This window comes from Equus przewalskii, chromosome 2, assembly GCF_037783145.1.
Source record: "Equus przewalskii isolate Varuska chromosome 2, EquPr2, whole genome shotgun sequence".
In the NCBI taxonomy this organism is placed as follows: domain Eukaryota; kingdom Metazoa; phylum Chordata; class Mammalia; order Perissodactyla; family Equidae; genus Equus; species Equus przewalskii.
The window spans coordinates 58767091-58791180 of record NC_091832.1 but is presented as its reverse complement, the minus strand read 5'-3'; the positions used below and the strand labels follow the sequence as shown (position 1 = coordinate 58791180).

At 46.3% G+C, this 24090-nt stretch overlaps 1 protein-coding gene across 9 annotated transcripts in view; it reads right to left on the bottom strand.

The window, feature by feature from the left end:
• MSRA (methionine sulfoxide reductase A) overlaps positions 1-24090 on the bottom strand; it is a 391817-nt gene that overhangs the window by 12326 nt on the left and 355401 nt on the right. Inside the window, exon 6 of one of the 9 annotated variants that reach the window (XM_070607463.1) lies at positions 20889-21277. The exons of the other annotated variants lie outside the window; for them this stretch is intronic. Within the exon in view, the coding sequence (XP_070463564.1) occupies positions 21215-21277 (63 nt within the window). The 3' untranslated portion in view covers positions 20889-21214. Of the gene's footprint in view, positions 1-20888; positions 21278-24090 lie in introns of those variants that run through there. 9 annotated transcript variants of the gene reach the window in all.

Below are 24090 nucleotides of genomic sequence, written 5' to 3'. Positions count from 1 at the left end.
CTTTAGGGGCATCAAGTTTACAGTCTTTTTTTCTGTTCGCTCCCATTTAAGGTAACCCAGCTACACACTTTCTGTTCACCCACCGCCCTGTAATCACAGTGACAGGCAGGAGCACTTTACAAGATTAAAGGAACCACTTGAACCCGGCAAAGCCGGCAGATGCCTCTGAGGTTCACCTGCTCATCTGCAGAGATGTCTTGAAGACCAACTGAGCCAAGGCGGGGAGGCTGGGGAAGGAAGGGGCTATTGTTTATTTTTGCATTTCTTAATTGTTACCCTTTACCTCCGCACACCTTACGAATGCCAAGCACCGTTTCCTGGGAGCAAGAGGAATTGGGTCCTTCCTTCTTCTCTACTGCGTGCCGTGAAAGGTGGAGGCCCACCAGGCTGCGCTGGGCAGGGCTGCAGCCTCGGCCTGGAAAGGAGAGAGGCTGAGCTGGGGACTCCTGCTTCAGCCCGGGGGAGAAGCGCAGGGTTGTACAGCTGGAACGTGCCCCTGCCATTGGCTCCCGCTTACACAGTGCTTCCTCCACCATGAGGTGACTTCATCCATCACACGGTCAAGGACTGACGGTTTCTCAAGATTTGATCTATCCTTTGAGGTCTGCTGGTTTTGAAAAGGAATTCAAATGACTTTTCCTATATGAGTTTTCCTTTCATGGTTTTCAGTTTTACAGGAAATGGGTCTCTCTCTCTCTCTCTCCTCTGTATATATCTCAAAGGGGTTATAATCTGCTTTTTCATATCTGAGGTCAATTAACTACCACCTCTGTTTTTGTTGTATTCGTAGCATTTAGGATACAAAAGAATCCACTTGTCACTTTTCAGAGGAAGCCAAGGACACTGGCGTTCACCTTGGGGATGAAATGCAGATTTCATTAAAAGGAAAGCTCCTTCATTCCAAAAGATTGAATAGACAAGAACTTAAAGCAAAACACCAGCTGCTGAAGTTGAGAGCGTTGAATTCAGCAAGGGAAAGGAACTCCTGAGTCCCACCGTTTCTCATGCATGTGTGAACTTCAAGGATTCAGAGCCACAGGAAAGATTCGGCCCAATAGGAACTCCAGGCAGAGTGGCCAATGTCCTGATTTGCATCTCAGGATGCAGGACTGTTCATGCTAAAACTAGGAAAGTCTTGGCTTACTTGGGACAGCTGGTCACTGCACCTGCAGGACAGGTGAAGAAGTCCACGTCTCTTCGGTTACAAGCACTGGGCCATCCGTTTCAGCCACCTGGGCCTCAGGTTCCTCAGTGTAAAGTGAGCAGGTGAAACCAGGAGGTCGCCCTCCTGTTAAACATGTTCTCTCTGAGCTGTTTGTTCCAGAGCCTTCTCTAAACTGTGCTTCTTGTTTTCAGATAACCGTTTTCTTGAGATATGGTTCACACACCATAAAACCTGCTTTTCCTACAGTTTACACTTTGGTAGTTTCTAGCATAGTCTTAGAGTTGTGCCAACATCACCTTTTTTTCATTTCTGTTCCTCAGACTGGATAATCCCAATTCACTTATCTGTGCTTGTTCATTCTTTCTTCTGCCAGCTTAGCCCCTTGAGTGATTTCTTTTTCAAGTTACTGTACCTTTGAATTTCTATTTAGTTCTGGAATTTCTATTTAGTTCTTTTTTTTATATAGTTCTATCTCCTTATGGAAATTCTTTTTTTGGTGAGACATTGTTCTCATACTTTCCTTTAATTCTTTAGACATGGTTTCCTCCAGTTCTTTGAGCCTATTTATAATAGCTTTGAATAGATTTAAAGTCTTTGTCTAGTAAGTCTTACTCTCATGTTTCTTTGTCTCATACTGTTTTCTTGAAAACTGGGCATTCTAAATAATATAATGTGGTAACTCTGAAAATCAGACTACCTTCCCCTTCAGCTTGTTGTTGCTGCTGTTTCTGCTCATTTGTTTAATGACTTTCTTGAACTAACTCTGTAAAGCTTATATTCCCTTTCACGTAGGGCACTGAGGTCTCTGCTTGGTTAGCACATAACCAACTAATGACTAATTTAGGGTTCCTTAAATGCTGTGGGGCTGTAAGGCTCCTGCCCTTTGGCCTTGTGTGTGTGTTGCAGCAAACACAGCTTCATTGCTACAGCAGTTTTCTACTCTGCCTTATCTTTTTCTCTTCATTTGCACAGGGCCTCAAGGTCAGCCAGAGGGGAGAGATTAGGGCCTTCTCAAGTATATATGTGTATATATATATATACACCATAGTTTGGTTATCTATTCACCAACTGAAGGACATCTGGGTTGTTTCCAGGTTTGGGCTATTATGAATAAAGCTGCGATAAACATTAGGTTTAGGTTTTTGTGTGAATGTAAGTCTTAATTCTCTTAGGTAAAAACCTTGGAGTGGGATTGCTGGGTCACGTGGCCAATGTCTATTAAACTGGATAAGAAATTTCCAAATGGTTTTCCAAACTGGTTGTACCATTTTGCATTCCCACCAGCAATGTTTGAGAGTTCCTACTGCTCTGCATCCTTGCCGCCATTTGGCATTGCCATTATTTTTGAACTTAGCCCTTCTAACTGGTGTGGAGCAGTGTTGCAATGTGGTTGTAATCTGCATTTCCCTAATGACTAATAATGTTAAGCATCTTTTAATGTTCTTATTTGCCTTCTGTGTATCTTCTTTGGTGAAGTGTCAATTCAAATCTTTTACCTATTTTTTAATTGATTTATTTATTGTTATTATTGAGTTTTGAGAATTCTTTATATATTCCAAAGTTGTGTTTTGATTTCAAATGCATAAGCCCTGCCCTGAGCCTCTGGTATGCTCCCACTGAGCATCTTGGCTCGACATCTGTAACAATAATGCTTTATATTGTATATAATATCTCTATATATCCACACATACATATACACACCTATAGAGCTTATCAGTTTTCCTTTTCAATTTACTTCAAGAAACATTTATCGCATCCCTATTAAGGCATTGTACGAGGTACTAGGGAGCCAGAAGTGAACGGCATTTGGCCCCTGCAACTGAGGAAATGTCAGCTTTAAGAAATGTGGTTTTAAGTTGGATTAAATTAAGAAATACACAAGAATGACTGCATGTAATACATCAGCTTCTTGTGTATAAAATTAATTATTTGTTCAGACAAACAGTTGAAACACGTTTGTTAAGACTTTATAAAGGCCCTCAATTATCATCAGTAAATCCTTTCTTTATTCATAGTCAGAAATATGCAACATAGCCCTTTGCCTAAAGTAGCATATATTCTGAAGGAATACCGTTTGCATTAAAAGGCATCTGCTGCAATTTTAAATGGATACTCCTGTATCCATGAAATGTGATGACAGCCAAGTCATGTCCTCTTCAAAGACTAAGTAGGACCACTCTGTGCACATCTCACCACACGCCCTCTCCCTGCCAAGGGCTGGTGTCTACAGAACAGCGTAGAAAAATGTTTGCTTAACTGCAGTACGACTATCTATCTGCAGAACTGCTGGAAGAATCTTCCCAAACACAGAGAAAATTAACTTTCCATAGTTACTTAAAAAGCAATTGCAATTTCTTAAAATCCTCTTACACGGAGTTTAAAAAATGAGACTTAGCAACTTTATTGTTTTTTTATTCACTGATTAAGACAATAAAAGTTGTGCTCATTTCAATATTAAGAAATTAAAACCTCCCTTGAGACTTTCCCTGCCCTGGAGTAGGTTACATCTGTCAACTACAAACAGGCTGGCCAGCTTGCAAGCAGAAATTCTCCCCCGGGCTGCAATCTGTATAACCCCATACTGGATTGTCTAGGGCGAAGAATTAAATGATTGGAATTTTTTTTTTATTATCAAAGGAAGCTAAAACTAGGACTGCAGAATAAAATAAAAGCTATAAGAGAAAATGCATTTAAGATACATTTTGCGTTAATACTTTAGCTTCCAGCCTCACGTGGTAGAGAATATATGATGATGTTAAATAAAGAAAGAAAAGCAGCTTTTGTTAGTTTCCTCTAAAGCTTAAAGATGACACAGTGTGAGTAAGTGGAGGACGGCCTGCCGAGGGCTGTTTCCCCGAGATACTGTCAGTGTGTGGTCTAGGAGCCGCAGGTGATGAGCATGCACCGCTTTCTAGTTTCAGGCAACATCATCTCAACGTCTAAGCAGTCATCACTGGAGGGCTCTGGCCTCCTCAGTTCTTCTAATTGCTAATACAGTAATAAAGGACGAAATAAAACCCGAGCGGAGATAAGACGGAGGGGTCTGGATTAATGAAGACTCTCTATTCAGGCTGTTTAAGCTTCTTAGCAAGGAAGTACAGTCAGGATTTTTTCAAGAGAAAAAAGGAAGGGTGGGAAGGAGGGAGGGAGAGAGGAAAGAAATGAGAAAATAAAAAAGATGAATCGAAGATAGGCTATGGGTGTTCTTTGCCAAAGCATAATTTTCATTTTCTTCAAGGCTCAGAACCAGTGGAAGAACTGGAACGCCCTCAAGAGAAGATGGCAGGAACATAAGCTAATTATACAACTTAAATTTGGTAATACACTATAATTGGCATGCTTTCTGGTTAGGGCAATAGAAACCCATGTTAACTGGAGTTAGGACAATGGTGCTATATATTTAAACGAGCACTTTGTATCTCTAAGTATCAAAACTTCCTTGGAATATCTCCAGGGCTCCTCAAGTAGGTCCTGTTCGTGTGGACATTAGCGACAAGAGGGGTCTGAGTTCTATTCTCGGCTCTAACAAACCAGGAGAACTTGAGGCTTGGCCTTCCCTTCTGCAAAATGGGGATAAGATGCCTACCTCTCAGTGCTGCTCTGAGGACTAGATTAGGTTATGTATTTGAAATAATATATTCCATTTCAGTAGCACTTGCTGCTGTGTTAGTCGTTGTTGAGGATGTTATGATCTTTTTGGGCCCTTGGGATGTCACAGTGGGAGAACTTGCGGTGGCAGGGATTATGCCTGGAGAGGGTGGGAAAACCAGAGTCTGGCGAACTGAAGCCTCATTCCAGCCTTCCTGTTTCTCCCGGGCACAAGCAAATGAGTGACTTAATTTTTCACATGTCATGTAGATTTTTGGTAGATGAAGACAGAGCCTGTGGACCAGACTTCCCACGGCACTGGCGGCCCTTGGCCAAGTGCTCAGTGTGCGCATGTACCAAACGTCACAAGTTGCACAGCAGTGGATGGGACTGGCCGTGCCATTGGGGAGAACCTAGACACAGGCCTCAGAGGATAATCTGTTATCCTTTAATTTTCTCTATGAGGAAATACTTCGATGGATATCTGTTAAGACCCCAGTGAAAATCTGGTGTTTCTGGAAGACAAGGAATAGAATGTGCATGTTGGGAGGAGCGGTAGAGATGGAGAGGAGTTAAGATCTGACATTCCGAGCTCTTACTGTGTGCCAGGCAGTGCCCTGCATGTGTTACTTGTGTGATCCTCCTAACAGCCCCTCTGATGAAAGTAATATTATTAACCCAACTTCTGTAAGGAGGACACTCAGCACAGAGAAGGCGGGAGTCAGCGTTTGAACCCAAGCAGTCCGACTCCCGCGCCCACAGTCTTAACCTCTCACACTACAGCTGCTTTCTTAACTACAAACTGCTCCCTGTCCACCGTGTGGCAATGTACCTGGCCCACGGCAGTATGTTCCCTCACATTTTCTGTTTCCAAGATGATGGAAGAGATTAACTTCATCTAAAAATTGGGATGTTTTTATTACATATTCTCCTTTGACTATCACTATAAGATGTAAAATAAGGCTGGTCCAAGTTGATGATCCTGAGAACCCTGATTTTTATGCTTCTCCTCCCAGAGATGTGGCCATTTATCTCTGGCTTGCGTTTCCTGTCAGTAAGCTGGCTCCCTGTTTGTGACGACACAGTTTTTCTGCTGTGCTCCTGATCTCATGGTTACCCTTGAAACAAAATTAGAATTTGATGTAGAAGCTTGTCAGCATGTCCATTGCTTTTTACCGAAGGCCTAAGGAGTTTATATCTCTTGGTTCTTCTTTGCAATCCTATTAATCCACTCAAAGAATCTTTGCATTGCGAGAGTAGATCAAAGATTAAAGTGCTCCCAGACAGAACTCCCAGGATTGGTCTCTGGTCAGGACTCAAGATGCAATCCTCACAGGAGGAAGAATGGGCATTGACATACAAATATAATGAGCAAGTAAGAATTACAATAAAAATGCAAACCATCCTATATGCCAGGTACCATGTTGTTTAGACCAATGATGACTTACACTCCATATTTCTACCCCCCATCACTTCCTGGGATCCAGACCCTTCTCTTCACTTCTTACTAAATCTTGCCACTCAACCCCCAAACCCCAGAGCTTCAGACACAGCACAGCCCAAACTGGAGCCATTATTATCCTCTCCCAAAGCTGTTCCTCCCCTCCTGTTCCCTCTCTTGGTACGCGACACCACGAGCCACCTATCCCTCAAGCTATACATCTCATTGCTATTGTCAACCCTCCCCTGTCCAACGTCTCACAGCAAAACATGTTTATCAAGCGAATCTTGACACTTCATCCTAAATGGTGCACAAATCACCCCTGTCCTCATCGACACTTCCCACGCACAGCCATCACCAACCTTCGCCTGGACTGCTGCCAGAACCCCCATCTGGTCCTGCTGACTCACATCGTGACCCTAAAATCTATCCCTCATTCTGACCATGGACTGCAGGGAGCTGATAAATGGCTGACTGTGAGAACATGGGTGTGTTACATCAGCCTGTGCACTGTGAGATACATAACTCTTGTTTATCCCATTCACAAATGACACAAAGAAAATATCACACCTGACAGAGCAAGACTCAAGGCCATCCTCAGCATGAGTCTCACCTTGGTTCCTCAAGCTGGATATATTTCAAGGGGTTCTCAGCTGGCCATAAAAGCAGATCCAAACAATAAGATGTTTCAAAGAGATAAAGAAAACCTCTACACGCTTCAAAGAGATCAAGGAAACAAGCACTGAGCAGGGGAGACACAGCTCACGTGTGAAAAATAACACGTTTGTGTTTGGGTGTAGGCTGTCAGCTTAATTTATGCCAAGAGGGAAAACTGGATGCCTTGAAGATAAGTAAGCACTGTACAGTGGCCAACGTGGAGGAGACAACGCCGACGTGCCCTGGCTGTGCTGCACCCTGTCTGCTGCCTGACATTGCTGAAATACGTGCTGGCCTGCCTACTCTGGGGCATCGCCCGTACCTCCTCTCCCCTCCCCTTTCTGTGCCTCGACTACCTATTAGGATACCCTACTCACCCACATGACCTTGGCCAAGCCACTTATCCTTTCCGTACTTCAATTTCCTCGTCTCAAAAATAAAAATGACTACCTTGTAGAAGTGTTTGTTGGAAGTTCACGAAATGCTCTTTAAGAGGGTATTGTTCTCATTTTCCAGATGAATGATGGGCTCAGAGATGTTAAGTACCTTGCCCAAGTTCACACAGGTAATGAGTTGCCGTGACTGCTGGATGCCACCCTCGTCCGCCAGCTCGAGTCTCTCGCCGCTCCTCTAACTGAGCACGTACACTCCCTCTCCCCTGCCCCCGCCCAACACAAGTGCATGAGTCTTGTTTCTAGTTCCAGCTTGGCCCATAGGCACCAGGCTGTGCCTGTCACTCCACAAGAAATCAAACACAGTGAAAATCATTAGCATTTCTCCTCCATACTAAGAAAGAGCAGGACACATGGCACTTAGCTCCCAGTGCCTTATTTTGATCCTGTTCAGTTCACTAGAAGTGCACGCACTGCAGACAGCCTCACCAATGGAAAACGCTGAGCGAATAGGCCGTCTCTGTCGCCCCTCTGTCCCTTGTGACCCATCGTGTGTATATGTGTGTGCGCGTGTGTGTGTGCGTGCGCGTGCCTGTGTGCATTTTCCCTCAAGCTCCTCTAAACCTCGCCACTCCGCCCCATTCACATCATTTACTCCAACACTTTGATCACCATCAGCTGGTAAAAGTCTGCTCTAAAACAGTCCTGGATATTGGGTCCTTAGGTGCTCACGTTCCAGAGAAAGAAAAGTGACAGCTGAGGCATCAGGATGAAAAGAAGAAAAAATGTGGGGCGTGGAACACACATTTTTATTCTCTCTCTCTTTAAGAATCTGGCACAAAAAGCTCACCTCCTTCCTGCCAGGGATGGAACAGTAGTGACTTGGCAACAGTCTGAAGCCAGATGTCACCCTCATCTGGTTGCCTTGGCTGGTGAGTTGTTTGGAATGAGCAGCCCAAACACGGCGCAGGCGGGGCTCCCGCGAAGCTGTGGGCGGCAAAGCCAGGCGACGGCCCCGGCAATGCTCTGAGCCTCCCGGGGTGGGGACAGCGCAGTTAAGGAGCAGCTCCCTGCTCAGAAGCAGGGTGGGCAGGAGGCAAAGGGCTCTTGGGAAGGGCCCACCTGCTGATTCCCTCCTGGCTCTCCCAAGGGCGAGCTTTGTGATCCCAGTCCCCTGGCACCGGGGCACATACATATCTTGCTATTTTACGAAGATGAGGCCCCCAGTGCATTGGGGATCCAGTCAACAGTGACACAGCTCCTGCTCCCTATGGGTCTCTTCGTCCCCGATACGCAAGACCGCACTCCAGGAAACAGATGGTGGGAGCAAAGTGCAGCGCAGCCTCTGCATCTGGAGTCCTGCCACCATGGCCTGCTCCAGCTTGGCCTTCGTGGGCTTCGTCCAGGCCGAGCTAAAGTCGTGGGGCTCCCTGGGGAAAAAGCCACACTCCTGGGCAAACACACCAGCGAGGAGACACATGGCTGCAGAATGGAGGAGGGAGAAAGCTGTGCCTGGGAGCAGGTACACGCCACCTTCACAGTCTGGTGGCCAAATTCTGAAGGGTCTCAGATTGAAGGGGATGGCCCCGGGGACCAAGGTTGTCCTCTGGAATGAGCCCTCTGGTGTCACCTGAAACCCAAGGCAGGTGCCTGTAGGACAAAGCAGAGCACTGAGACGTGAGTTTGTACACACATCAGCGTGTGTGATGGGAGGGCGGCATGTGGTAAAACCTGCCAACAAGCCCATTTTGGTCACCATCTGCCGTGGAGAGCCCAAGCACCTGTCGGAAACAGCTGCTGAAGGCAGATCGGAGGTGAGGGAGGGAGGCAGCCCCACCCTGGATGGCCTATTGCAGGGAGCGCGGCCTGTCCCCACAGGAATGCCAACTGTTCGCTTTGCAGCCCGTCCCGATTAGGAGGGGGCGTGATGAAACCCCACGCTGCTCATCTACTTCTTCACGGGAAAGGTGGGAGGAACGCCACTGTCCTCGCCTCGCCGTACCAAGGATGGCAGTCACTTATCACAGGGGCTGGGGAGAAACACATTCAGGATTTCCTGTTGGGAGAAGAAAAGTTCCAGGGCATCTGTTCTCTGGAGGTAGGAGCCCAGAGACTTCCTGGTGAAATGCCTGCCTCCCTGGCCATGGAGGACGCACAGTAAACACTCATTCTCCTGTCCCTGTTGGGGATGAGCTGTCCCATCTGTGCCAGCTGGGGCTGAGGTGACGGCTTGGAACGCGCATCAGAGGAAGACAAGGCTCGAGGCTGGGTGCTCTGAAGCATTTTCTTTCAGGTAAACAAAGTGTGCTTCATAAAGATAAAATAAAAACCGTTAATACTATAGCAACTCGAGATGAAAAAGCTTTCTAAAGTGAGTTGTGTACCCCCCACGCCCACCGCGTTTTAAGTATTTGTCGTGTTTTAAATGCTCACTAGTTGCAGCTTGCTCACTGCTATATTTTCTTTAACCCTCACAACAAGCCTCCGTGCTGGGGGCAGGTTTTATCCCAGTCACCGGAGGATGGAGGCTGACAGAGGTGACGTTACTCACTAGGGACATACAGCCGGCGCGTGCAAAGCTGGGGCTCGGGTCCAGCCCGTGCGCCTCCAGCCCCCGAGCTTGGAACCAGCTGGCCCCTTCCAGCTGCTACTTCCTCCCACATGGGTCCCCCAAGCAGTTTCAACTTCGTGAGGCCTCAGTGAGCACCCTGACTGTGCGAGGCACACACAAGCTGAGCCTCTGTGGGCTACAAACACACATGGAGCCTATGCTCTGGGCTCTTCTGGAAAGCTTTTCTTCACAGAGCACAAGTCAAAGCCAGCTCGAAGGCCCCGTTCCCCAGGGAGCACTTCTGGAGCCCCAGTCAGAAGTCCTCCTTGTCCAGGCCCACAGACTCCTCTGCAGGCTCCCTCAGCCCAGCCCTTCCTTGGTGGGCCTCCCCAGTACCCGTGGGGCCTTTCCCCTGGCCTGGGAGCTCTGTGGGGCAGGGACCACACCGTCACAACTTCCAGCAGGTGTACCACAAGCTCATTGCTTTGCATCAGGTGTCACTTCCACCCGCTCACACAGCACAGCGGGACTTTTTCTTGGGGGCCAGGTCGACGTCATTTTTCTCCTGGATGTCACCCACCGAGGCACCTTGCTTCTGGAATCTTCACAGCTACTTCTGCCTGTCATCTGAGTGGCGTTTCTTTCCTCTCAGGCTGCCAAGCTTCTAGAAGCTTCACTGGTGCCTTCAGAGGGCCTTCCTTGAACCAGTCCCGAGACAGTTTAATCCGTGGTTTCTAATTTGTAGCGGCTGGTAAACAAGAACCTCAAGCTTCACATGTACATATGCCTAAAACCGGAGCCGTCTGAGGGTGGTGTGTCCTGGCTTTAGTGCAGGGACGTGGGGACTGACCTTCCAGTTGCTTGGAAGCTGTTTTCTCTTCTGGTTTTCAGAAACTTGAAACCACTCTGTTACCTGGGAGGTACGTACTTTGGCCGTGGATTCAGGGTCCAAGGATACGGCAGACGTGGTGTTCCCTCTGTTTCTCAGAAATAAACTCCTCCAAACAGCAGGAGAAACCAGGCTCAGGACCAGTGTCAGGCCATTCAGTGCAGGGAAGATACAATTCTCTGTTTACAACTCGAGTCTAGAAAATTCCCTACTGCTTCCATATTGCAAAATGAGGTAACTACAAATGCCACCCAAAAGTATCGCTCTATTATCCTTTTTAAAATAGCTTGGTTGCCCAGACCTAAACCTTTTGCGAAAGGGGCATTTCCTACACAAATGTGACCCTGCCTCCTTGGGGACAGTGTTTCTATCGCTGCTGCTCCTTCCTGCCTCTCTGTCCCTCTCCCACTCCTCCCCACAAGCTGGGAGCCTCTTTGGAACATATGATATGGGTGCCTCGCTTCCAGGTGCCTCCAGGGAGCATCATGGGCTATGAGGGGTTGGGGGGGGGGGGTAGGTGGCGGGTTCTGAATGCTTGCTCCTTTGGAGTGTAGACTCACAAAATGCAGCCTCAGGGCTCTCCTCCCTGGGGAAAACTGGGCAGGCAGGTGAGAGGAAGCTGTAAATGGAGGAAAGACTTCAGGCCCGGCAAGCAGCTGGTGGCTGTAGAGGATGAACCCCAGTTGGTGTTGCCCTCAGCATGAGAGGCCTGTCTGGGCTCTCTCCCCTGTCCAGGCAGGAGCTGGAACGGGAGGTCAGGACCCTTCAGCATGGGTTCAGCCCACTAGAGCTTCCCCTGCTTTGGGGGCAACTACTCAGCCAAATGCCCAGCGATGGTGGGGCATGAACCCACAGCCCAGCCCCAGGTGAGGTGAATCGCGCGAGGAGTGGACAGCAGCCCTCAGCCACGTCAAAGCTCACAATGCACTCAGATGGGAGAACAATGGGAACCTGAGCAAAGAGCCTCCCCAGTTCAGGGCTTGCCCTGCCTTCCTTCTTTTTTGTTATGGTAAAACATACATAACATTTACCATTTTAAGCATTTTTAAGTGTACAATTCAATGCACTAAGTACATTCACGTTGTTGTACAAACATCACCACTATCCATTGACAGAACCTGTTCACCATTCCAAACAGGATTCCATACCCTTTGAACAATAATTCTCCATTTCCCCCTTTCCACAATCCCTGGTAACCTCTATTCCATTTTCTGTCTCCATGAATTTGCCTATTCTGGCCACCTAATAGAAGTGGAATCATACAAAATTGTCCTTTTATATCTGGTTTATTTCACTCAGCAAAATGTTTTCAAGGTTCATCCATGTTGTAGCAGGTATTATAATTTCATTTCTTTTTTAAGGCCGAAAAATATTCCATTGTACGTATATGCCACATTGTGTTTAACCCGTTCATCTGTTGATGGCCACTTGGATTGTTTCCATCTTTTGGTTATTGTGTGCCGCTACGAACATGAGTGTACAAAATCTGAGTCCCTGCTTTCAATTCTTTTGGGCACATACTTAGGAGCAGAATTGCTGGATCATATGGTAATTCTACATTTAACTTTTTGAGGAAACACCAAACTGTTTTCCACATTGGTTACACCATTTTACATTCCTTCCAGCAATGCAGGAGGGTTCAAATTTCTCCACATCCTTGCCAATACCCACTATTTTCCTTTTTTTTTTTTTATAATAGCCATTATGATGGGTGTGAAGCAGTGTCTCATTATGGTTTCGATTTGCATTTCCCCAATGTCTAATGACATTGAGCATCTTTTCATGTGCTTATTGTCCATTTGTACATCTTCCTTGGAGAAATGTCTCTTCAAGTCCTTTGCCCACTTTTGCACTGGGTTGTTTTGTGTTGTTGAGTTGCAGAAGTTCTTTATATATTCTGGATATTAATCCTTTATCAGATACATAATTTGCGAACATTCTCTCCCATTCTGTGGGTTGTCTTTTCACTCTCTTGATAGTATCTTTTGATGCACAAAAGTTTTTAACTTTGATGAAGTCCAATTTATTTATTTTTCTTTTGTTGCCTGTGCTTTTGGAGTAACATCCAATAAATCATTGCCAAATCCAATGCAAATTCACGTTTAATCCGTTGCAAATCCAATGAAGATTTCCCTCTGTTTCTTCTAAGAGTTTTATAGTTTTAGCTCTTAAGTTTAGGTATTTGATTCATTTTGAGTTAATTTTTATATATGGTATAATGGAAGAGTCAAACTTCACGTTTTGCACTTACAGTCAGTCACAAAACTGGATATCCAGTTTTCCCAGCACCATTTGTTGAAAAGACTGTCCCATCAAATGTCTTGGCACTCTTGTCAAAAGCCAACTGGCCAAATAAATGAGACTTCCTTTTCAATACTGCCCCTTACCCTTCTCTTTTTGCCACCACCTCAGCAATACGACCACCCTGATAGCTGCCATTCCCTACATCTTCCAATCATATCATTATTGCCTCCAGGGGCAGCCCCCAAAAGCAGGGGCACCATTCTAGATCAGCACAGATCGACACAACTCTCTCTCTGTTCCCACTCCTGTTTTCCCTATCTCAGTTCCACACCAGCCACTCAAGGGGAAACCTTAATGTTATTCTTAGCTCCAGCCTCATTCACTCATCACTTGTAACCACTACCCTCCCACACACAGACTGAATAGGTCAAAGGTCATGAAGTCCTCCTCATCTTATCTCTGACGTTTTTCTTAAACCTATTTCCCCCCTTCCATCCTCTCCACCGCTGCCTTAATCCAGGCTCTCTCTCATCATTTCTCACCTTTAACGCCTCTGGCTGCCCCTAGCCCCATCCAGTTTCAGCCCAGCCTCACAGTCCCTCAGAGTGATCATGTAACATGCACATCTGACTTTGTCTCTGCTGCTTAAAGTTCCTCAAAGTCCCCCATTTCTAGGACGACAGTCTATCACACCCCACACACATCCTAACACACACAGTGCTTTAGAGATGCTGAAACTGCTGCTGGTCCCGAAATAATCCATTTTAATCCACACGCTTTGGACATTACTTTCCTCTTTTCGGGAAAGTCCATACTCCTGTTGTCCACCTTATTGCTCCAAAGCAGCTCAAATATCACCTGCTTTGTCACAAGTTCAGGATTATCCCTCAAGACCATGTGAAGCAGAAGTGGCTGCTCCTTTATATGTGTTGCACATCCCTTGTAGTCATCAGTAACCACAACAACAGTAATATGTAATGCTACCACCACCACCACCACCACCATCTCCACGACCGTTTACTGCAGGCCTCTCACGTTCCAGCACTAAGGGGACACTTGCAGAATACCCATCACAGGAACACCACACTCACTTGTTCTCTCGTCCATTTCTCCCCCTAGACAGGGAGAGGTTTGAGGACAGGGACTGCCCTCTATCCACCTTTGCAGCCCCGGCACAGTATCTGGCACCCAGCAGGTGCTAATACATATTTGCTAAATAAAGGAATGACTTCAAGCTCCTACTTCAAAGTTTTGCAGCCCTTGGAAAATTCCACAGTTTGGGCAGCTGCTCATGTCCTCTGTGCAAACAGGCAGTTTATCAATCCAAAGGTTGGCAGCAGATCTGCTGAGCCGAACTCAGCCCTCAGGCTTTTGCCCAGAACCAGCCCTTCATCAAGCGGAAGCCACATCTGACTCTCTTGATAGGGGCTTCTGCCAGGCAGCTGGACTCCATGCAGCCCCACCATTTCTAATGCCATTTGAAAAGTGAATTCAGAAGCGACGGTGATATTTTTTGCCTTTAACAACAAGACAACTCCTTTGACATAATAAGGTTAAAAAAAAAAAAAAAAGGAAAAACCTCGTACTGCTTTTCCTTTCAGCTGAGTTGAAAAAATCTCCAATCTCCTAGTTCCAGCTGGCAGACCGCTGGACTCTCAGCTTCCGAGGAGAAGGGGAGCGGAAAGATCAGCCCTCAGCAGCTGAGAACTTATTTTTGGCTGAGCAGCTGGTAGAGGAATTGCTGGCACCGTGTAGCGTCTCCCCCACACAGCGTGCAGGGGCACCAACGTGATCTGGGCAGGACACCCATGTCCAGGCCTGCACACCCGTTTTACATTGACAGTGACAAGTCTGACCGTCTTGGGGCCAAGGCAACCCCAGTGGCCTTCTGAGGGACCCTACAAGGAGACAGGGGCGCTCAGTCCCCCAAAAAGGAGACTCGAGGAGAACTTCACTGTCAGCCTGAAAGGAAGCTCTCTTTTGGAAAATGGGAGAAGGCCTGATCTGTCCTGCTCTAAAGCTGAGACGAGGACCAGTGCGTGGAATTACATAAAGACACAATTTAGCCATTTCATTACAAAGCAACACGTTCCTTATACAGAGGTCTCTGAAGGTAAAACGGGTTGCCCAGAACTGTTCAAATCGAGGCTGACTGACTGCCTGTTTGCCAGGAATTTCATTACAGGCAGCCCTGGATGGAGTGAAAGGAACTTAGCTTCCTAAAGTTGGGAAGGCCGGTGGAGACCAGTTGGGAGTCGATAAAAGTTATCACTGTGGACAGGTGACTAGTTCGTGAAAGCCAAAATTTTAATAGACTCCAAAGTGGATCTTTACACTAAATTACAAATTTGTTGATTTGCTTTGATTGAAGCCACAGAGTAATCACCCATCTTCTACTTTGTGCTGAATCCACACTACCTTTTACAGTGTTTCTGTGACAGCCCAAGTTCAAGGCTTTCCACACGAACACAAGAGAGAGTGGTGCCTTCCACCTGCTTCTGCTCTTCACCACACTGGCATAACGGGCTCACTTCTTGACTTCTACTTTTTCCTTTTTGGTAATTTAGAACAACAGGAATAAAAAGTCCTAAAGACTTTTAGAAAACAGAATGTCCTTCAAAGAAAGCTTTTGCATTTATATTCAATCCAGGTGTCCAGTACTCCAAAAACATCTTCATGTTCAGTGTGGAATATTTTTAAATGGAAATCTAAAGCAAGAAAAAATAATTTCTCTTGCAGAGAGCCTGCCAATTCAAACTCAGATCACCTGTGCCCGGCCCTATATTAGCTACTATCATGGATAAAGACACAAAAAAGATGTGGCTCCTGCCTTCTGGGGACCTCTGATATGCACACTGAAGCCTGGCAAAGCAAGCACTCCTGGAGAAGCACACGTGCTCCATGGCGCTCACACCACTGCTCTGCTCACACTGGGCTGCACCTGCTTCTGCCCCCGCCAGGCCCCCTGCCCGTCCCCCAGCCCCCCACCCAGTCCCCTGGACTCTCTGAAGATCAACCGACTTGTCCTCTGATGGCTTTTATTTCAAACGAGCTCAATCCAATCAACATTTGTTCAACTCCCACAAAGCACTAGCCAATGTTAGGGCCCTGGAGGAGTAGGATTCAAAGGTGAGCAGCTTCTAAATATGAGTCCATTTGTTTGTTTATGCCCCTACTTTATTCCCCAAGTATTAGAGGTGGCTTTCAAAAATAAAACAGGACCCCGGAAAGTGTACATTCTAGGGGATGGTCAAGCCAGGAGACAGAGGTAGAACGCATTCATGCAGGTCACAGAGTCCTACATAATGGCTAAAAGAGAACGGCAAATTTGACTCCATGGATGAACAGGGCATAGTTTTCGTCTGGGGTGGAAAGCCACCTTTATACCAATTTCTGGAGTATAAAAGCAGAGAAGCTGGCACACATTGGATGCTCCAAACGTTCACTGTTCTCTGAATGCTGAGTGGGGGCATCAGCATACAAGAAGTCATGACTCAGAGCAGGGACACCCAACTGAATAATGTTGGCTGGGAGGGTCAGGGAAGGCTTCATCCAAAAGGCCTCATCTAATTGGGCTACTTTGATGGGGAGACTGCCAAAAGTCACCAAGTCAGTAATCATTGCTGCTGCTGCCAGTAGAATGCAAGTGGTACCATAAAGAAAAATGCCACACAATTCCTTAAGCCATGGTGGCCCCTGCTGAATAGGGCATGCTGACACCAGGGGGGCTGAAACCTCATTTTATAGGCCATACCCCAGATCCTCAACTTCCCTTGGCCTGGGCAATTTCATTTACTTAACGAAGTAGAGGTTCTAAATGGAGGTACTAGTCTCCAAATATTTCTAATGGCAGTTCCTTTGGGTAAAGAGGCAAGGTCATTCAGAAGTCGAAAATATGTCATCCTTCTAGAAAGTTCCAATCTTGAAATTATCTCCAACCCATACCTGAAGTCCTTACTCTCTAGGGAATCTGAAATGACCTATAATCATTTCCAAAGGGTTTAACAGCCAGGACACTCTTTCAGGGGATCACAATGTGAGTTCTCAATGCATAATCTTCAAAAACTAATCCCATTTTCGCTAGAACACTTATCTTGTTTTCTCCAAATAGTATTTTCCTTTAATGATACAGCCTCTTATCACAGTGAAGCTCCAAATATAGGATCATGAGAAGTTATTGAAATGTTACATCTTCTTCCACTGAAATGCTGCATCTTCTTTCATAGTCCTTGCCACTCAATGTGTAAATAGAAAGGGGACGGGGAGGGTGGAGGACTTTGAAGCTGAAGAAACGGATGTGTCTGAAGGACAGCAGCATTGGCTAAGTGCATGAATGTCTTCCTGTCCTGGTCCCTATCCCAAGGACAGAGACCATCAATAACAACAACACCTCCTGCTAGTCCCCGTAATTCAACTGACCAATGGCCCTAGTTAGCAAGTGGAAAAAACAAAGTCCAAAAGGAAAAGAAGGGGGGGGTCAGGACTTGCGGTGGCAGGGGGCAACACTAGTCTGAGAGATGAAACACTGCAGCAAAGGGTCTTTGTGGAGTGGGCACAGGGAGCAGCATTCCACATGGGCTATTCCAACAGAAATTGTGCAATACAAAGTGTGGACAAGACATCGCCCACTTGAGCTTGACCCCACTTGGAGGGCCTTGTGAAGACGGACGGAAACAGGAATCTTTGTGAAATGCTGTTTCTGATTTCAGCTTTCATAGAGAAGGGGGCTGCATGCTTAGGAGCACCACTTGGTACTTTTACTAAAGATACTTGCCTCTGAGTCCCACAGAAGACAGGGTATATCTACAACCTCAAGGACTTCAGTATTTTTCAGGGATGCAGGGCAAAAAAAAAAGCTGAAACACACTCTCAGAAGTAGACAAATAAAGGCATTTTCACTGAATCAGGGAGGGTTTCAAATTGTCCTGTGCTGAAAGGTCATTCTGTAGCCAGGGTGGACTCAGGGTCAGAGGACATGCAGACATTCTCGACATTTCATTCTAAATGGAGGGGCGGTGACAATAACCCTTCTCACCCCAACCTGGGATGACTTGTTCACGCTCTGCCAAGACTTCTGCAATAGCCTCCAAACAGGCCTTAGCCTCAAGCATCTGCCTCCTCGGCTCCACTCACCTCGCCACTGTCAGAATGGTTTTCTAAAACATCCCTGGCCATATCATCCCCCTGCTCAACAATGTGGTTCAATGTTTCCTCCACACTGTGGCCTCGACCGAACTTTGCAGTCTCAATCCTTCCACTCTGCACCCCTTTGCTCTTCACATCCTGTGGTTCTGCCCCAGAGAGCACACTGTTTCCCAGAACCACACTTGTTTAGGTTATTCCTTCTCACTGGGATGCACTTCCTCCTCCCTCACCCACCACAGCCCTTTGCAAACACACACACACACATATACACACCCCTCCACTTCTGGTTAAAAGTCCTACTCATCTTTCAAGGCATATCCCTAAATGGGAACGTGCACTGGAAAGCCTTCCTAGTTTCCCTGGGTCAGAATTCAATGCTCCCTTATGTGTGTTCCTAGAGCATCTGAGCTCATCCTTGTTGTCACACTTACTACATTGTTCTATGTGGCTGTGTGTGTGTTAGTTTCTGCCACTAGGTTGTAAGCAGACTTTATGGCAGGGATTGAGCTGAACTTTTTCTTTTTTGTGAGGAAGACTGGCCCTGAGCTAACATCTGTTGCCAGTCTTCCTCTTTTTGCTTGAGGAAGATTGTTGCTGAGCTAACATCCATGCTAATCTTCCTCTATTTTATGTGGGATGCCACCACAGCGTGGCTTGACAAGCACTTGCTAGGTCCATGCCCAGGATCCAAACCTGCAAACCCCAGGCCGCCAAAGCAGAGCATGAAAACTTAACCACTACACCACCAGGTCGGCCCTGAAATCATTTTTACTGGTCCCACCACACTACCACACATCCCAGGGCCTACGGCAGTGTCTTAAACATGGTAGATACTTAGTCTGTGTATTGACTGAATTGAATATATACTTGTAGATCATTGATTTACAATCAATAAGTATGGAGAATATTTAAAGAAATCTGGATCCAACTCAGACAAATAACCACTACAATATTAGTCAGAAATGGGACAAACTAACTCGCATTTGCAGCCCTCAATAACTGATGCTCTCTGCTAGAGTAGACTGCGTAAGGAAAGTGGTCCTAGTTCACAATTGAGAGCAGTGGGAGGTGTGGAAAATGATCTGGCTGCGGAATCAGCTCTATCTCCTAGCAACTGTGTGACTTCAGGTAAGTTCCACAGCCTTTCTGAGCCTTGCTTTCCCCATGTATCAGACGGATGTGAGAACTCTGCCAACCTAACAAGGCTGCTCAGAGAATTGATGAGACGATACATGTGAAAGGGATTTAAGAACTAAAACTGTGCTATTCAAATGAGAACACTTACATAATCATTTTGAAAATCCCACTGTGATAAGCAAATTTTCATAGCTAATATAATGTTAATCACCTTCTTTTGGACTGTGTGAAGAAGAGGCAAGATGGAGAGTGGGGCACCCTACTTACAGTTTAATACCCCTGTGTTGGTAAACGGTCTGATATTTTGGGATAGCTTCTTTGAAAATACAAACTAATATCTTTGGGAACCACAGAAATGTGGCTGCCAAAAATATAGATACATAATGTTGACTTTGTTTTCTCTACAATAAAAACACTGAACGGTATCTTTTGGTTTTGAAAAGGTCAATGAGAAGAACTCATCATAACAAGAAGATGGAGAGACCAGTAAAATATTTAAATGTTATTATAAACATCCAAGACGCAGATGTCATCTAGCTAATAGTTCTATCAACTCCCTAGGAACCCAATGCTAGCACTGGACATGTTGTCTTAGGGTCTCTCCCATCTGCTGTTTGCCTCGCCACAATCGCAGAAAGCTTGCATGACACAAGGCCTGTGGGCTGACCATGTGGCCATCCATACATTTTGCTGCCTGTAGACCACATAACCACCCATGTGGCATCTTCATGCCAGCCCTGGACGTGTAAATGCATGAAACCTGCACAGGGACCACATAGAAAGGCACAGGTCATGCCCAGGGGCCAGTCACATGATGTCTCTATTCAATACCTGCATGCTTACCTATTAGCTGCATCACTGCCCATGCATGCGACCCACTGCTGACTGCACAACCAGAGTCACGCTGCCTGTGTGCAGGTCACAAACTATACAGGACAGCCTCACGCTCGTCGGTCCTGAGTATCTACAATTCCCATGCTGTAATCAAATACACAGAACACTTCCATACACATTTTGTGCATATTCTATGTCTGTATGACTACCAAGTAGCTGCAATCTATAACACTTAGGTGCTGGTCACAACACTGTGTTCTCACAACAGCCGGGAGCGCATCATGTCACGTGGTGATCGTGTGACAGGCATGGAATTATTGTGCCAATTCTCTTCAAAATGGCATCCTTTTGCCTAGAACACAAAGCCCATTTTCACTAAAAGCCAAGAAATGCCTCTCAGCCATTCAGCAGGATTTGCTGTAATAACTTGGGATTCAAGCTGAAAACTCCATTACGGCAAGTTCAATGGAAAAATAACGCAGTGAAAATGTGCTCAACCAACGGCAAGAAAGCAAACAGCAAGCTGGTGCCGTATCCATCTTGAAAGCAGAAGGAGCCGTGATGCCCCTTCACACATGGGATGGAAATGCAGGGCGGGCAGCTCTGTTTTCTGTCCTCCCCGCTATTCTCCTGGGACTCCAGGCAGCTACGGGCAGCTGAGGTCGGTTCCGTTCTCCCTGTATAACTTGGGGCTTCGGAAGTGCAGAACATTTCTCTCATATGGGAATGTTCCTTTGACGTCAGCTAATTCGACCCTCCTAACATCACAGGGCCGAGGGGTAAAGTGATGGCTTCGGGCCACATTGCTGATTAAAGGCTGAAGTATATTCACAGTGACACACTTAGTCACCAGATTAATTTTTAATTACAGAGTACACTTTGCCACTGAGCACATTTACTGATAACAAAAAGAGCATCATGGTCAGATCCAGTGAGAGGGAGGAAGTGGGAGATGACGGTGGAAAGTGGAGCTCAGGGGAAAGAGGAGGCTGAGAGTGGGGAACAGCAGGGAGGGGCGCTGGGCTGGGAGCAGGGCCTGGGCTCAGTGCCCGGCTGTGACACTCATCAGCCGTGTGGCCTCAGGGGAGCCACCTTCCTTCTCTGGCCAACCGCTTCCTGGGCTACAAATGGCGGGGAGTCAGCCTCTATAATCTCTTCTAACATTCACAGTTCAGATGGACGCAGGAGGTACAACCATCACTCGATGTATAAGGAAGCCCCGGCAAACAGGCAGCTGAAATTTAAGAGGGAAGGAAGCAGAAGTTCATCCATTCAGCTGGGGCCAAGCTAGCCAGGATGCCTCATTCCCCTCTCCCTGGTCACAAAGGTCTCAGGTCAACTGTCACCATCACACAGAAAGATCAACCGTCACAGTCTCCTTTCCCTCACAGAGGTGGGCCTTCCTTCACAAAGCCAATGGGGAGGCTGTGGCTCACCAAACCGTCTCACCCTGTTTCCTGAGCACTCTCTGTTCGTGCAGTGAGTTCTTTTAAATCTGAAAGTCTGAAAACTAAGCCTAAAACATCAACTTTTAGAAATGTAGAGAAATGTTTCAGACATTTCTACAGATGAGGAAATGTTCACTGTATGAACAGCACTGTGGCAGAACCAGGCCAGAGACCCAAGCGCCCAGTAAGTGGAACACAGTATTATAAAGAGGATGTCACCATCTGCCGACTCACTGTTCCATCACCTCCATTTACATGGGACAAATGGAGGCAGGAACAAATGAGGCCACGATTACTCTTCTTGGACTCAAGGGCAGGCCAGGCTGGGACAGTGGGTGACAGATGTGCTAGGTGTGGTGGTATAGAGTGAGAACAGGCTTCTAACCCTGGCTAGCCAGGGGTCAGGTGGCCAGATGTGTGACCGTGGGAACGCCCCACCTCTTCTGGTCTCAGCATCCTCATCTGTGTCATGTCACTGTTGGCTTTACATGACCTCTAGCAAATCCTTATAGACTCATGCACTGGATTTAGTATTAGTAAAATGCCTACAGAATTATCAGTGAGTGATGAAAGATATATATATTTTAAAGATTGGCACCTGAACTAACACCTGTCACCAATCTTTTTTTTTTTTTTTTGCTTTCTTCTTCCTCTTCTTCGCCCTAAGGCCCCCCGTACATAGTTGTATATTTTTAGTTGTTGGTCCTTCTACTTGTGGCATGTGGGATGCTGCCTCAGGAAGGCCTGATGAGCGGTGCCATGTCCGCGCCCAGGATCCAAACCAGCGAAACCCTGGGCTCCTGAAGCAGAGTGTGTGAACTTAACCACTCGGCCACAGGGCTGGTCTCCCCAAAATATTTTAATATAAAGTTTTAATGAAAGATATGACTTTTTTTAATCACCCAGAATGCCACATATACCTACGATTGTCTGTGGGGGTCCCAGGCAGTGCACAAGATATCTCACGTACAGTATCATGCCTTCCCCCAGGCAGGGCCAATCTAAAGAACTATGCCCATTTTCAGATGAAGAAACTGGGATTTAAGTTGCTAAGAGCATAAACCGTGCCAAGTATCAGAGCAAGACTGGAATCCAGGTTTCCTGCGTCACAACAATGATGAATAAAATTCTTTTCTAACCAGGTTAAATTGGGTTGCATTATGGATGATTTAAAGATTTAAGGGGGAAATAATAGTCAACGCAAAATTAGGTTAATATTTTTATAAAAACGTTCTTCCTATGGAGTCAGAATATTGATAAGTAAGTTCAAGAAATACTTCCCCCTGTTGTTGCTTTTCGAAGCCCCAGAACATGAGCTACACTTGAGAATGGGTAGAATTCACCTTTAAAAATTCGGAGAACAATATCTCATGTTGTTTTTAAAATGTAACGTTCTATCCTTCATCTCTTCATCTTCGGAAGGAACTTAATGCGTGTCCACACCTCTTGGGAGGCTCAAGGAAGGTAAAATGTACGAAAACAATATGACAATTATAACTCACTTAAACAAACGGAAGCTGTCATTTTATTGTTGTAATTATTACTTTGCCATGATAAATACCTAAAGAGTTTCCCAAATCATCCTGTGACAACTGTCAGCCGTATAATTATGTGATTTAGTGACAAGTTTTCATTTTGCTTGCTCTCCTGTCATCAGGGCTCACAGGGGTGCCATGGGCTTCCTGGGGTGGGTCGGGGAGGGAGCAGGAGCTGGACGGTGAGACCCAACGGGCAAGGAACCCAGTGGATGACCCTGATCAGAGCTGACAGCCAGCCAGACTAGCCCGGCTGGTCATCTATCCTTAATGGACTCATTAACCACATTATTGCCAGGCCCGCAGTTTTGCATTAGCAAACAAAAGGCTGCCAACACCCAAGAACCCAACTCAACCCAGACATGCCCACTCCATGTGGACACATTTGTACCCTCACAGCAAGATGCTGTGCTGGGCATGAAACTGAACACATGGGCACAGAGCTGTCCCCGAGTCAGACAGATCCTGGGAAATTCTGTAAGTGGCCCAGCCAGGAACCACAGTAATAGAGCAGAGGGAGAGATTCCATCTAACCATGGGACAAAGCTGAGGCGCAGTAGGAACAACAACGTGAGCAAAGCGTGGGAGCAGGCACAGGAGCGTCAGAACACCCCAACCGGCCTGGCTTGAGCTTAGGTATCGCATGGGGTCTACGCTGTGAATGACCCGGAATTTCAGGCAAAAGAGTCTGCTTTAGGGCAGTGGGAACTGCTGAAGTCTTCTGAAAAAAGACTTCTGGGAGAAAAAAGAAGTCTTCTGAAGAAAGAGTGAAGCACCAGGATGTAGAGGAAGGTTAATCTGACAGCTGAGCCAGAGGACAGAGGAGGCGGCGTGGGGTCTACTCCAACTCGACCCGGGGGCAGCAGGGGCAACAGAAAAGACACATGGAGGAGGAAATCCCGTCAGGAGTTCTGACCATCTCCCACCCCATTTTATTTTTTAAAAAAGAATAAATTGATTACTGAAGTAGTAACAGGAAAGTTGCAATTGGATGGGGAAACACAAATGATGACAAATTAATTTCATGGGTTTTTACAGCATAATAGCTACTTTAAAAAATATTG